This window comes from Anolis sagrei, chromosome 1, assembly GCF_037176765.1.
Source record: "Anolis sagrei isolate rAnoSag1 chromosome 1, rAnoSag1.mat, whole genome shotgun sequence".
NCBI lineage: Eukaryota > Metazoa > Chordata > Lepidosauria > Squamata > Dactyloidae > Anolis > Anolis sagrei.
Genome location: NC_090021.1, coordinates 228,967,250 through 228,983,597, shown reverse-complemented (window position 1 = coordinate 228,983,597; position 16,348 = coordinate 228,967,250). Strand labels below are relative to the sequence as shown.

The 16,348-nt window shown below is 40.4% G+C and overlaps 1 protein-coding gene across 3 annotated transcripts in view; it reads right to left on the bottom strand.

Moving 5' to 3' along the window:
* The window catches only part of VIL1 (villin 1), a 54,724-nt gene that overhangs the window by 12,820 nt on the left and 25,556 nt on the right, over nt 1–16,348 (bottom strand). For all 3 annotated transcript variants that reach the window (XM_067460587.1, XM_060773491.2, XM_060773500.2), the window contains 10 exons: nt 15,884–15,989; nt 13,627–13,701; nt 11,792–11,988; nt 9,272–9,380; nt 8,658–8,768; nt 6,705–6,907; nt 5,947–6,025; nt 4,719–4,817; nt 2,361–2,514; nt 1,758–1,858 (listed from right to left, as the gene is read on the bottom strand). In XM_067460587.1, the coding sequence (XP_067316688.1) occupies nt 1,758–1,858; nt 2,361–2,514; nt 4,719–4,817; nt 5,947–6,025; nt 6,705–6,907; nt 8,658–8,768; nt 9,272–9,380; nt 11,792–11,988; nt 13,627–13,701; nt 15,884–15,989 (1,234 nt within the window). The remainder of the gene's footprint in view (nt 1–1,757; nt 1,859–2,360; nt 2,515–4,718; nt 4,818–5,946; nt 6,026–6,704; nt 6,908–8,657; nt 8,769–9,271; nt 9,381–11,791; nt 11,989–13,626; nt 13,702–15,883; nt 15,990–16,348) is intronic.

Here is a 16,348-nt window from a genome sequence, read left to right as displayed (position 1 = left end):
CAAGCTGCGAAAGATAATTTTACAATTTTTTTTAATCTAACCAATTTTCTCCATCCCTACATACAGTGGAGTTCTTATTCCCAGCTGAGAGAAAAGTTGCATCCCAAGGAATGCAATAAAAGGACTCACAGCATGGCATCTAGAAGCAATGAATACAAAAGCAGGGATATATGTATTTTTCTATTCTGTATAAGTGCAAGAAAAGAAAAAGTGTACAGCGTCACAATGACTGAAGCATTTCGCTCATTTAGCTTTCATCTTTTGTCTAAAAGAAAGACCAAACTCGCTTCACTAAATCTCACAATCACAGTGAGAAGCATCAATCTATGCAGTTAAAGTCATAACACCAAAATAGAAATGCTGCAGTGGGGCATAGGAGGTCATTTTAAAGTTTTGGGATCTCCAGTCTTGTACTTTGACAGAGCCAGAAGCATCTCCTCACCCTTTGGTATCCCTGTGCTAATACTATTGGAAGGCTAGAAGCAAACACAAGCGAAATACTGATGAAATCTCTGAATACAGAGGAGGAGGATGCTTGTTTCAAGTGTTCAAAAATGAACAACCTGTAGTAGTTAGTAACTTGGTTCAATGTCCTTTCACTCTTCTGCCACAGTCAAGTTGAGATGCTGAAGGTACTGTATAGAAGCAAAATATTCTCTAAACAGAACTGTCATAACAGAAGAGGCATTCCTTTAAACAGAGACCTTATAGGATTTGCATCCTAATTTCTCTCTTAACTTAGGGTCAGTTTCACATCACACCATTAAAGCTTCAGTAAGTCAGTAATTTTCCCGCTGCTGGCGGTTCTTACTGGTCTTTTAGTAAGGGTCCTTCTGAAAACTACTATTTATTTATTTATTTATTTATTTATCATATCATGAGCAAATAAAGAGTTATATTGTATTTTTAAAAAAACACACATACAAAGTTTGCAAACTTGGCATGCTACTAAATGTCCTTTGACCAATAGCTGGCCAATTGGAGTGCCTCTGGTGTTGATATAAGACGGTCCTCCATTGTGCATGTGGAAGGGCTCAGGTTGCATTGTAGTAGGTGATCTGTGGTTTGCTCTTCTCCACACTCGCATGTTGTGAATTCTACTTTGCAGCCCCATTTCTTAAGGATGGCTCTGCATCTCGTGGTGCCCGAGCGCAGTCTGTTCAGTGCCTTCCAAGTCGCCCAGTTTTCTGTGTGCCCAGGAGGAAGTCTCTCATTTGGTATCAGCCATTGATTGTCGTTCTGGGTTTTAGCCTGCCACTTTTGGACTCTCACTTGCTGAGGTGTTCCAGCAAGTGTCTCTGTAGATCTTACTATGAAGATCTAACTACTGTGAAGAGGCTGGAAATGCCAAATTTGGCCCTCTCAGAAGTCTCTATAGTTATATGAATGACATTTTCCTGCTTCTTGGCAGGGGGTTGGACTGGATGTCCCACGAGATCTCTTCCAGCTCTATAATTCTATGATATAAAATTAATATTACGTCTTCTCCATAGCCATGTACAGTATCTCATTTATGGTTTGTTGTCATTTCAGAATGGCAGATTGATTCATTCCAAGGCTTTGGATTCCATCCTGATTCCACCTCTGGAGTACAAAGCTTGTTTACATGAAGCCAGTCTTACTAGTCATAAACCTTCAGGTTCAAGCTACTTTTATAAAACCACAACCAAAGCTCATTTTGCAATTGGAGGAAAAATCTAAGCTCGATGTTTCCTCCAACAGCAGCTGAAGACAGAATTGTCAGGCCCAGTTCTTACCTCCACCTCTCCAGAGCCATCATCCACCATTTTGTGCTGGGCAGCCATCTCAGGCTTGGCATGCATAGTGGTAGCATCAAACTTCACCTGCTCTACTTTGGCTGTTGAGAAAATGATGGAAAGGTACATTCGTGGGTAAATTTAGAGATCAAGTTGTAGCCCCTGAACTGTGCTAGAACAAACTATGAATGGGTGTTGCCAGACTGGTGGAATGTATTTATCTATAAAAGAAACCCAGTAACGTATGGTTGCCACAGCCAAAAATAACATGTTGCCATGCATTGGCTAATAATACCAAATGCTGTTCTAGGATTTTGTGGATTCATCTGTAACACAAATCCTGTGCAACTGAAAAATAGGGGAAAGGGCTCACTGAAGATACCTTTAATAGTCACGTGACAGAAGATGCTTTATAAAAACCAAACACCATTCAAGGCATGTGCATATGCAAACAAAAATTATTCTGGGGAGACTAGAACATCCTGGGATTGCGCCATTTTTGAGCAAGAGATTGGCTACAAAGGATCCCCAAAGAGATATATAATGCAAGTCCTGTTCCCAAACATGAGAGGAGCCAATTCATGACAAGGCTGTAGCACTTACCTACTTTTCCAACTGTGTTGGTCTTGCCAAAGCCAACACTTTGATTGGGGACAGTCCATTTCTGAAAGAGCTGCCTGAAGACAGCTGATTCAGAGCCATCATTTTCAGTCTCCACACTGGTGCTGGGTGGATAGTTCTTTGCCTTGATGAAACCCTAAAAAGGAAAAGAGAATGAAGTCTAGAGTGCAGTAGGAGAACCATCACAAAAAGAGAGGTTTGAAATTATGGAACAACCTTATTGCAGTTTTATCTTTGCAAATAACAAATTCAGATGTCAACTTTCCAAAGAGCAGTAAAATATCTAACTCAATGATACCTTGAATTAAGAGTTTAATTCATTCTGTGACCAAGCTTTTAACTCAAATTTCTCTTATCTCAAAGTGAATTTTCTCATTTCTCATTTATTATTTATTTATTTACAGTATTTCTATGCTGCCTTTCTCAGCCCAAAGGCAACTCGAGGCAGCTTACAAATTTGCAGCAATTCGATGCCACAACAATCATAAAAACATTTAGCACACATTATAAAAACCATATAAAAATCATTAAAAACATAGTCACCAGTGACTTCCTGATTTAACTCATTTTCCAGAAGCATTGTCTAAGCCATTCCATGTTCACTCTTTCCTAGTTCTATGTTTATCTAATTACACTGCAAAAAATATGGATAGCTTCACGAATTTGTGTGTCATTGAAATGCTGTTAATCTGTATGTTACATGTTTTTAAATAAGAAAATGTACCTTATATATAACAAATAATGTACAAATGCACATTCACATGTAACAATAAAAACAAAGTGGTAAGCACACAAAGTTGTGGCCTAACTGTAGAAGCACAAAGTTGTGGCAAGGAAGTACAAAGCATCCCTCTCTTGCTCTCTCTACCCTCTCTCTTCAAACACACCAATAAAAAAAAACACACACACAAAATCAGCTAACCCAAAGTTCCTCAAAGTAGAGAAGAGCAAAGCGGACAGCAAACTCCCAAAGCAAACAAGGGCACGAGGCACGGAGACATGAGGCATGGAGGCTGCTACCTTGAAGCCCTGCTTGTATGCTGCTCGTATGTCAAAGCAAAACATGGGCTGAGCAGCAGTTCTTAACTCAAAACACTCTTAGGTTGGGACAGTCTTAAATCAAGATTCCACGGTACTTTAATCTGTCTTTGCTACTTCTAAAGTCTCTGTAGGTTAGCCCAGGCTGACTGGAGACTTACCAAAGCGAAATCTTTAACATCAACAAAAAGCAAGCAAACAAAAGCCAGTACTTTAAAAAATGTTTCATTTCCAGCAGCCAAGGTTGCTAAACTAAGAACTATCCTACTTTCATTTTTTACAGTAACAGTTGAAGGAAGATTTCCCTCCTGGAATTCAGCACCCTCGTACAATTAATCTTAGCTTTCACTGCTTCCTTGTAAAATGGCCTTGTGGATATCAATAGAGGATGTTATTTTTCCCCAGTGCCACCTGTCATGCTTATCCTGTTTGGTTGTTAATTTATATCTATACTGCTCTCCTCCAATGAACTAAAGAAAGTATAAACAGCACTCTTCTTCACAAAACCTTATGAGCTAGGTCAGACTGTACATATCATTTAACTTCGCCCAGTGGGTTTCCTATCTCAGTGGGGGGGACAGAAACTGTCCAAGACTCTAAACATTATTTTACTCTTATATAAGTATCATTTGATTTAAAGTTATCTTCCTTAACACTATGAAATTGAAGGGACTAAAAGGTAGGTAGGCAACAATCACATTATCCTGATCCAAATGGAGAGCCTGTGAGGTTTAGTGACACTCTAGCCCAGGGGTCCCCAAACTTTTTAAACAGAGGGCCAGGTCACAGTCCCTCAAACTGTTGGAGGGCCAGATTATAATTTGAAAAAAAAAACATGAATGAATTTCTATGCACATACACATATCTTATTTGTAGTGCAAAAAACACTTAAAAACAATACAATAATTAAAATGAAGAACAATTTTAACAAATATAAACTTATTGATATTTCAATGGGAACCGTGGGCCTGCTTTTGGCTGATGAGAATTGACTGTTGTTGTTGTTGTTGTTGTTGTTGTTGTTGTTGTTGTTGTGTGCTTTCAAGTAGTTTCAGACTTAGGTTGACCCTGAGTGAGGGCCGGGTAAATGACCTTGGAGGGCCATATCCGGCCCCTGGGCTTTAGTTTGAGGACCCGTGCTCTAGCCAGTCAAAATCTGAAATATTTGAAACATAAGAATTACAGTCTTTTTAAAATGCAGGATATGATTTTTTAAAAGTGGAGGTTCTCTTCCATTATCGCAAAGATATTCAGCCATGCCTCTCTCCCAAGGATGGTATGTTCACCTCTGCCTTCACTCACCAAGGCCCGTGTCATGGCTTGCTGTCTCTCCTCTTTGCTGGACAGCTTTCCCTTCCAGACAAAGATCTTCATGCCACCCTGGTCCAAGATGTAGCAGTCCTGACAGAAGGCAAAACAGGATCTGGATAAGGCAACATGGCAACATCTCCCTCTCTCCCTCTCTCCCTCCCTCCCCCCCCCCTCTCTCTCTCTCTCTCTCTCTCACACACACACACACACACACACAAGTTAATGTTTTTGAGGGGAAAACCCACATATGTAATTACTAAGCTTTCTCGTATGAGACTACCATTAGGGAAAGTTTATTTTTGTTGTGTCAGAAGCAACTTGAGAAATTGCAAGTCGCTTCTGGTGTGAGAGAATTGGCTGTCTGCAAGGATGTTGCTCAGGGGATGCCTGGATGTTCTAATGTGTAACGCCCTTCCTACGGACATTAGACTAGCACCATCTCTAATGGTATTCCGCAAAAAAGTGAAGACCTGGCTGTTTGAGCAGGTGTTCGAATAATTAGTGCAATGATTGGTTAATGAACACTGGAAAGGAACAATGGATGACGAATCTGGAACATGTTTTTGATGACAAGATGACAGTGAATGGGTATTGTAGTAACTGTTTATTAATTGTGTAATGTGTTAGGTTGTTAACTGTTTTTATACTGTAGCACTGAATTTTTGCTGTTCGTATTTGTTGTGAACCGCTGTGAGTCGCCTTCGGGCTGAGAACAGCGGTATATAAGTAAGGTAAATAAAGGTAAATAAATAATGTGTTACCATACTTGTGGGAGGCTTCTCTCATGTCCCTACATGAGGAGCTGGAGCTGATAGAGGGAGCTCATCTGCGCTCTCTCCGAATTCAAACCTCTGACCTGTCGGTCTTCAGTCCTGCTGGTACAGGGGTTTAACCCCCTGTGCCACTGGGGACTCCTCATTATGGCAAGTAAAGCAGCTGCCTTGGGTAATAGGTTTTAAGTGTAATAAAAGAGAAGCAAATGGGCTGCTATTCACTTTTCCTTGCTAGATATGAAAAGAGGTGCTTAGTGGTAGTGGACTCCTTGCTGCAAAATAACAATTCCATTGGATGCTATGTACTTTGGAGACGGCGTGATGGATGCCTTTTGTTCTCCCTCAGTTAGCCAAATGTGCCCTCCATACACCCCGCAGTACATGTGTGCATGGGCCACTCCTCTGACTTATGCCAGTAAAACTAGTTCTCCAAAGAAGCCACTTGCCTCATGCTTCAGGAGGTCCTGGGTGAGGGGCTGGATGGCAACTTCCTGGATGAGTAGATTCCCTTCTGCATCACAGACACTTGGATGGAAACACAGAACAAGATGTTATTCTAGGACTAGGCAACCAATGTGCAGAGCTTGTAGAGTAACTTTTGGGATTCCAATCCTTCCCCAGTGGTTTTCCATCCCTGATGTCCAGAAATATTTGAAAATGCTACATGCCAAATCACCAGAAACCCAAGAAACCTATATGAAAAACCACTTCCTTTGCAATATTGCTCTGGTTAAATTTCACATCCCATTTTCTCATAGTCATCACAGACTTCACTAAATAATTCTGAATTATGTCCTAATGGAATCCACTCACAGGACAGAATAATGTCCATGAAGGTAACATTTAGCCAAATGTTCACAACAGAAGCATTTATTAGAACGACAGATATATTAAAATACCTGTACACAGGACCTTTGTTTTTTTTAACCAGCATCCAGGATGGTTATGCCATTGGCATCCCCTAGTACCATTACTGCTTGTATGAAAGATTGGCTTTTCATTCTGTTACAGAGCTTGGTAATGTTAATTATTTGGACCACAACTCCCAGAATGATTTAACTAGCACAGAGCAATGTGCCCAACTTTGGGGGCTGTAATCTGAAAAAGTAACTATTCCAAGCTCTGCTCCATCAGTTGCACTTTCCACTTGAACTCTTCAACATTTTATGTTGGTCTTTTGCACTGCATGCCAGAAGTCACTCACTGGTAGAGTTTAAGAGCAGATTTCAGCTTCTGGTCGACCACAGCATCTGGGATGGCTGGCTGTATATCCCTCTTCTCTCCCAGCACATAGGTGAGGACTTTCATGAGTCCAGGAGAAGCAGCTTCATTCTCACCATCCACCACACCTACATGTGCTCGGCCACCACGCTCCCGGTCCCGAATATCCTTGGCCAGAGTCATCCCCTGTGGAGAACAGGTCACAACACATCCCTATCAGAAGGTTGCAGGAGGGACCTGCATAGCTTTGGGCTAATGGGAAGTATGTATGTATGTATGTATGTATTTATTTCGTATACTTCTACCCCACCCTTCTCAACCCCCGAGGGGGGACTCAGGGCGGCTTACAAAATGGCACAATTTGATGCCTACACAAATACAATAAACATATAAAAACAGCAGTTAAATGGTTAAACAATTAAAACAACAATATATATCATAGTCAATAGCCAATCTCAAGAACAGTGTTCGCCACATCAGATAAACATGGATCATCATATAGATTATATTTCAATTAAAAAATAATGTAGGAAATGTTATGGACACATAAATTGGATAAATCATAGAATCATTGAGTTGGAAGAGACCTTGTGGGCCATCCAGTCCAATCCCCTGCCAAGAAGCAGGAAAAATATAATCTATATGATGATCCATGTCTATCCGAATAATAGAGATAGTACACATGCAATAAGTGGGTCAGGCTGTATGTATGAGTGTGTGTCTTTATACACATGACAGCGTGGCACAGAAAGTTCTACTCCATCTTTTAAATTGATTGACATCATCAGATATGCCCAGCTAACAATTGTTTTTAATACCTTTTATACTGTTTGAATTGACATTTCCTTTGTTAAATGGTCTTTGAATTCTCAACAAAGAATTTCCCCAGGCAGTAACAACCCATACCTAGAAACTGCCAGGCCATCAAGGTGGCCAATTGAAACATTCACACCTAGCTCCAACAGACAAGAGTTCTTTCTCCCACCCAATTTTCTTTCTCCCACCAATATAAACCCAATTTTCCTAGTTTCCAACAGACCTCACAACCTCTTAGGATGCCTTTTGAAACAACAAAGAGCAAAATTTCCAAGTGAAACTTAGTGGGACACCCCAGTTCAGTGTATAGGTTGTATATATATGGGAACTTGATCAGAGATCCAGATTTGTATGGCTATCTGTTGGGGGGTGCTTTGAATGTGATTTTCCTGCTTCTTGGCAGGGGATTGGACTGGATGGCCCACAAAGTCTCTTCCAACTCAATGATTCTATGATTTATCTAATTTATGTGTCCATAACATTTCCTACGTTATTTTTTAATGGAAATATAATCTATATGATGATCCATGTCTATCTGAATAATAGAGATAGCGTTTCTTCTTTCCATGCTGGTATCTCCATATATTCACATTCTGTGAATACTGAGTCTACATACACAAAATGTGAAGAATTTTCACTAGATCTGTCCTTTGGTTTATAATGCTTTGTCACATCATCTCGGTGTGGCAGTAACCCTGACCCCTCAAAGACTGAGTCAGTGATTCAGAAGGTTCTACCAAACCAATAAGACCTCAATTACAGCCATGACAAGAGCTTGTTTGTTTGCCATGCTAATACCAACAAATACAATGTGGTTCAGCACCAGAAAGTTGTCCACCAGATCATGAACTGGCCCCAGAAGTCCTAAATACCACAATAGTATAGAATAATCCTTCATTAATGAATCACAGATACTCAAAATATTCCAGAATCCATTCCACAATTACTTTACAATAGAGTTGATATGATATTTGGAGATTTTAAAAACATCAAACCTCAGATTCCCACCCCACTCTATAGAGCCGATGGATCAAATTTCTCCTCTCTTGCCCATCTCAGGTCTCTACTCAGCTTCTCCATTTCCACCCTCCATCCATTCCCTCCCCTTTCTTTGCAGCACCTTCAGTCGCTCCATCCGGTTGCTCTCAGGACCATTCCACTGGACGATGAGCTTGCCCAGATCCAGCAGGAACACATCCCCCAAGTTGAAACTGCTCCAGCTCAACTCCACCTGTGCAAAAAGAAGAAGCACATCATCTAGTGGTGGTTGTGGTGGAAGTTATATGAGTTTATTTAAATACAGTAGACCAGGACTCTTTTGATATGGGGAAACTTTAATGGGAGGAAAGCAAAACACACATACATACACAAAAAGATATGACACTTTGTTGTAATAAGAGGGTGAATATCTCTCACCTTCAAAAATGGGTAATTTGTACCAGTGATTAGGAGGATTTTTTTTTTCTGAATGACTCTTTCCAGAATACCCAGCTAGTGTTTCAGTGCAAAAACTAACTTACCCAAACTTTAAGTTATACAAGATCTGAATATACCTTTGTGGATGACAATTTGGCCACTTCATCAGGATTAATCTGCAGTTTTATGGATCACCCAGAAACAAATTCATCTTCAAGAGCCCGGATTCCCATAACCCAATCACTTTGAGTAGGAACTAGGCAATTAGCCATTAGCATTTCTCTTCTCCTTGCTGCCTGGCTTCTGTGGTTGACCTACCTCTCCAGCCACAACATTCTTCTTGCCCTTGACATGCAGGAGGCGTTGCACATTGTATGTGTTGGTCTCCACTTGCTTCATGCCTGAAGCCACTCCTCCCTTCTTGTAGCTGTGGAGAAAATGCAGGGTCAAGATTTGCACTGTAGTGGGGTGTGGAGTGCAGTTCCACATTACCAGCCATAAAATCCACACAATGGGAGGAATGTATTTATTTTATTTGCTTTGTTTTATACCCCACCCCCTGTCCCTCATTTAGGGGCTCAGAGCGGCTAACACTCTGCAGCAATTCGATGCTGTATGAATCTAAGATGATACAAAATAAATATAAATCACAGATACAAATATTTTAACACATCATATAAAACTATAGTACATAATAAAACAATAATTAAAACCAGCTATAATAAAAAACCAGCTGGAACTCATTGCCATAATGCCAAAATCCATTGTCATTTAACATGAATGGGTAGGCATTGTCTGTTTTGTTCAGCATCCTTTCCAAATCTGAAGATCTCCATTTGTGTTAGACTACAATTGTGATCATCTGCAGCCAGCAGAGCTGTGGAAAATGGCCATAGAAGTTGTAATGCAACCTATATGAGAAGTTATGGGTTGGAGAGGATTGCTACACAGTTGCAACATCAAACACTTATGCCAACAAAAGCAAACAGGAAAAACAATCTCTTTTTTGGATAGTTTTGACTCAAAAAGTAGAGGCCAGGACAACAATGATCAGGCACACATGACTATCCTTGTCCTTCACATAAAAAGGAGACCAAAAGCATCATTTAAAACGTTTCCTTCTGGCTAGTATCTTCTATCATAGTGTACATTACGAACCTTTACATACACTTACCTATGCAGCAGAGCTTTCTAAGAAACCCAGTGAGTGAATTGTAAAAATGCATAAAGGAACACTAGCAAAAGTGTCCTGATGCATAACAGACTCTGCTGATGCACAACTGACACTTTCTGGTTGGTGTCCTGATGCAACTATATGTGTGTGTCTTCCTTTCAGATAATGAATATCTTTTCATCTCTCACAGGAACAATCTACTCTTGTTTAATCTGGAACATGTCCAAAAGACAATGACCAAATGATGAAAGATTTGGAAACTTTGCCCTATGAGGAGTGGCTTAATGAGCTGGGCATGTTTAGCCTGGTGAAGATAAGATTAAAAAGTGACATAATATCCAGGTTTAAATATTTGAAAGAATGCCATATTGAAGATGGAGGAAACTTGTTTTCTGCTGCTCTACAGACTAGAACATACTGCAACAGTTTCAAACTACAGGAAAAGATATTCCACCTAACCATTAGGAAGAACTTCCTGATGGTAAGAGCTTTTTGACAATGGAGTATACTCCTTTTCTGGGGGCTTTTAAACAGAGGCGAGATACCCATCTGTCAGGAGTGCTTTGATTCCTGCACAGCAGGGAATTGAACTACACAGTCCTTATGGTCTCTTCCTACTATGTGCTTCTATGGTTCCATAGTTCTAATTTGCCTCTGTTTCAATGTCATTGCAGTTTCACTACAGAAGAACAGGTTGCTATATGGCTTCTTCCTATTTATTACCTTGTAAGACTGAAAATTGATCTGAAAAAGACCAGCCTAATCAGAATTCTCCGGAGACAATGTTCCAGTGATGGAGGAAACCAAAAGCAATAGGGCGAGACCAAAAATGCCAGCACATTAAACCTTAAAGTCTTATTGAGTTGGGAGAGATAGTTCAATCTAATAAAATGGGAGAACCTTGTAGAAAAGTAGGAAACCACCAAGCAACAGTGTCATAGGAAAGTGAAAGTACTGTCAGGGGAAACTCCTGGAGAGTCAGCTTAGGACCTCAGGAAAATTGGTTTTGGACCTAGGTTTTGGTTACCCACTGTTGGTTTAGGGAAACCTTTTGTTACATTAAAAAAACAAAGCAGAACCAAGAAGCTATAATTTCATGTAACAAAACATCATCCTAAACCAATAATAGGTAACAAGAAGCTATAATTAGCAGCCCCCAGTGGCACAATGGGTTAAACCCTGAACTTGGCACCTTGTGAATTGACAGCAGTTAGTTTTATCTACTGTTGTTTTAAAATTGTATTATTTTGTTTTTATGCTACATGTGTTGAAAGGGTTTGTTGTTATAATTTTATGTGACTTGTTTTATACCTTTGTACCATTTTTACCTGTTGTATGTTATATGTGCAGCCTGGAGTGCTTTATGAGCCGCCCCAAGTCCTTTTGGGGAGATTGTGGTGGGATATAAATAAAGTATTATTATTATTGTTATTATTATTATTATTATTATTATTATTATTATTATTATCCCTTGTGCCAGCAGGACCACTGACCGAAAGGTTGGCAGTTCGAACCCAGGGTAAAACATCCAGGCGTCCCCTGGGCAACATCCTTGCAGACGGCCAGTTCTCTTACAGCAGAAGCAACTTGTGGTTTCTCAAGTCGTTCCTGACACAAAAAAGCTATAATTACCCTGTTTAGCCACAAAAGACAGGATTACGTACATTATACCCTGTTTGAAGTAGCTCCGGAAAGCCTCACTCTCATAGTTTTGGACCTCACGGTGCTGTACGGCCACTCCACCAAGGTGCTCATCCATCTGGGTAGTGTAGATGGCAGCTGCACCCTGTTCATCCTGAGATGATGAGTTTCCAAGCCAGTAGTGGATATCATAAGTGAAGGTGCTCCCTGATTTATGGGTCTGAGTTGAAGTGACAAAAAGAAAAGAAAAAATGCAGCAGCAACTTTAGCAGACTAGGTCTCTCTATGTATCACTCACTCAAACTTCAGTGATATATTTGCTCTACTGTGCTCAGTAGGGAATCTGATTCCCATATTGAGCTAGATTTATTCATAACCATCCATAAGAGCCTACTAAGAAAGAACATTTACACCAATTCTGTATTTACATCCCTAGATGTCCCATTAAAAGGCAATTGATAAAGTAGCTCATTGGTACCATATTCCAAAAAAGCAACAAGAACATTGGATAAACATATCTTGCCACATTATAAAGACAAGATGAGTGGAATATGAAGAACAGGCATGCTCGATAACACTAAAGTCCCATTGAGTCCAATTCTCTGTTCACATAGCAGCTCCACAAACAACAACCATGCATATAGTCAGTTACTGCAAAGGGGGGGGGGGGGGATCAGGGCATTGCAAATATTAATTAAAAATCCTACCACTCCCCATAAAATGTCCCTTTAACCTCCTCATTTCTAGTATTGCAGTAAATTAAAACTTCAACTAAACATTCAGAAACACAATTTGGGCATCCAAAAAAATGGGAAGGGGCAAGCAAAGTTATCAAGGGATTGTAAACATTTCAAAAGAAGAATTCTAGGTGTGAATAGTTCTCCTGTTGCCCTCCCTGAAGTGCTACAAATCTGAAGATTGAAGGAAGGGTGTTTTATTTTGAAGCAACAACCTCATACATTTTGGGTACAACCTATTTTTGAGACCACATCTCCTTCTTTGAACTGGTGCGGATCCTGAGATCTGCTGGGGAAACCCTTCTCTTGGTCCCAACACCCTCTCAAGTATGGTTGGTGGGGATGAGAGAGAAGACCTTCTCTGTGGTGGCTCCCCAGCTCTGGAATGCCCTCTCTAGAGATATTAGGTTAGCCCCCACTCTCCAAGCCTTTTGGTCAAATCCAAGGTCATTTCATTAATCATTTCACAATTCCATGTATTCATATTGCACTAACTTGCTATCCAAAAGCTTGGTCTCATAACCAGGGTTTTACTTTCTTTCTGAAGGTCAGGAGGTTGCTCCGATTTTGCTGGGGAGGGAGTTCCATAGCTGAGGGGCCACCACGGAGAAGGTACTTAATAAAATATTTGATAAAATAGAATGAAGGAGGAAAAAGAGGAGACTGCAATGCAAACAGCTTGATGCAATAAAGGAAGGCATGACCCTGAATTTGCAAGATCTGACCAGGCCTGCGGATGAGTGGTGCCCGTGGAGGTTTCTCATTAATTAGATTCCATAAATGAAAGTCAAATTAACAGCAAATAATGACATTAAAGTTTTCAAAAGGAACTTTTTCAGAAGTCTGTTAATAATACAAGATGTCATCTGAATAACTTTGTACCCTCTGCATTAATGTTACAATTTTGCAATCATGCATTACCTACCAGTAAAATGGAAATGTCCATGTAAGGTGTCTTCTTCAACTATGACACAAAGCATTACCCACTTCCCACAAATAAAATGGGACAAGAAGACACCCCCTATCCTGCTTCTTTCTTTAGTTGTCCTGTCTTTTTTTCTGGCTGTCCTGCCCAAGTATGTTTAACAAAAGAAGACCTGCACCAGTGATAATTGTTTTACCGAGAGAATGACGTAGGCATCCCCTTCATAGAAGTTTCCATATGTTTTGGGTGGCACAGGTACCATCTCCATGCTCTGGAAAGACAAAGAAAGAAAAGTTATCTGGCTTCGGGCAAATGATCCCTCACTCAGAAGAACTTGCATTGCAGAGAACGTTCTTCCTGTGTTTCTCTTGAAAACCAAGGCAAATGACAAATGTGCCTTTGCTAGGAATATGAATATCTTGTCAGTTTTGCTTCTGTTGTTACCCATATAATCTCATTAGTGATTAACAGCTTACATGTTACAGGGGTAGTGGATCTTCTCTTGGGTTTAGTTGGGTTTACCCACACTCCCCCCCCCCAAAGAATTGGGACTCAAAGTGATCAAAATGAGGGCCTTGCTCCATCCAATTCTGTGCCCCCCCCCCCCCCCCCCCGCCGCCGCAAACAACATTTGAATCTGTGGGTGCAGAATCCATGGATACAGAGGACTGCATGTATTGTAAGCTCTGATTAGGCAAGCCTCTTTAAGATTTCCATAATGAAGTGCTAGGGAATGCAACAAAATGAGAACATCCTTCTGCAAATATCCCTTTAGCCCTCAAATTCCTAGTAATTGAAGTAATTTAAATTTAATGTAGTTGAGCATTTACCAATATCAGTTAGGCACCTGAAGAAAAATAGCAGGCAAAGGTACAAAGGGAATATGAACAATGAACACTCTGGGTGTGAGTGAGGAATTTGGGAATTGAAGGAAAATTAATTTCAGGACAGAATTGTTATGGGGGGCAGTGTCCTCATTTATATTAAAGCTGCTAAAGCTGTTGGGGAAAACAGGGTTCAGCACCTTGGATAGCCCCCCAGAGGTTAGAACAGATACCCTGCTTAATTGGCACAAGAGCACCAGCCACCGGGGCAGAATCCTGGTATAGTCTAACGATCTCATCAGACAGGGCAATTTGCCTGATATACGCTGCTTGCTCTCCCCTTTCGCCATGGAGCCCATTACACAATACACATCTACTTCCAGCCAGGCTCTGTGGTGAAAAGGAAGAGCAAGCAGTATATGACAGGCAAATTGTCCCATCTGATAAGGTCTTAGACTATACTAGGATTCTGCCCTGATGGCTGGTGGCTCTCATGCCAATGAGGCAGGGTATCTACTCTGGCCTCTGGAGGCCTATCCAAGGTGCTGAACCCAGTTTTCCCCAAATAGCTCCAGCAGCTTTGCTACGATGGGGGGAAGCTGGGCGGTGCATGCTTCCTCTCATGGGATGGGGCTGGTGGCAAGTTGAGCGATGCAGGGCATGGGGTGACAGGTTCTCCACACCCTTTGCCAGGATCCCACAGATTTGCCACAATGCGTGGTGAATCCCTCCCTTAATGTGATAAGGTCTTTAGGCCATTGAAAGTCGTGATGTTTTCTCCCCCTCTTGCATTGAATGTTGTGTTAATTTGGGGTGTACACTTTCCTACTGTGCACTTTTTACACATTTCCCTCACTGACTAAAACATTTTTGTACACATTTTAGAAATATTCACATTTCATTGCTTATGTTAGTTTGGATATAATGTGAAAAAGAAGGCAAACTAATGTGATGATTACTGGATCAACTCAAGGACGGGAAACTGAAAGGCACATATATGCTTTCCATCAATAGTCTTGCACACCACAAATAGGGTACTAATAATTTATAGTGAATCATAATTAATGTACATTTTCCATCCCCTTTCTTTTCACTCGATGTGCACATTTTAAAAATGGAAACAGCATCTCCAGGGAACTGATAAAGACTAAAAGCCAAGGAAACAAATAATTTCAACCTTTTTTCTTTGCTGCTTTGCTGGAGGAAATCCTTCTTCTGAAAACTCTATTTGCAGTGAGAGGAAATCCCATTTTGGATCTATGCTGTAGCCTCCCTTTACTCTTTATAGCTGTTGCCTACTTTGCCCAACCAATTTAGACAATGGAAATATCAATGCAAGTAGGAAGAGTTTACAGTATTTGTGATCACAACAGAAAGAAAAATAAACTCTTCTTCTCATTCCAGTGAGGTTTAGTATTTCCTGTTGCATTTTTAAAATGTATTCATCAATAACATTCAGACAATTAATGTCATTCTCTAGTTTGGCATTTGGAATGGTACATTAAATATGGGATTCTGAGCTTCCAAACTGGGTCTACAAAAGGCTGGAGAATGCTAAATTCAAGGAAAGAGATCTTTATTAAATTTTATATGGTGTGTGTCTGTCCTGTTGTTCATCCTTCTACTCACCTCAATTCTCCATATTTGGAGACCAGGCGTTGTTTTGTTCAGAGTCTTGGTGACTTTGGCATTAAGTTCTACCATTGTGATTGGTCCCTTCCGGGGAGATCTGACACTGAAAATGGGAAAAGCCATTAGTAACAAAAATATAACTCATTCTTATATGTGTGTGCATTCACACACACAATCATATACATACACACATACACACCAAGCAACATATGAAAATGCCAGAAGACAGACAAGCAGATCTAGCATTCATCCTATGTCTCAGAATCTTCCTTTCATACTGCCTTTCTGACAATTTGAGAATATCATCAAGAAATTGGACTATTTTACTATTTATTGGATGAAGGAGGGCATGCTTATCCGTTTTGCAGATGACACCAAATTTTATTATTATTAATTTATTTATTTCCTTAATTTCTACCCCGCCCTTCCCCCACAAGGAGACTCAGGGCGGCTTTACATAAG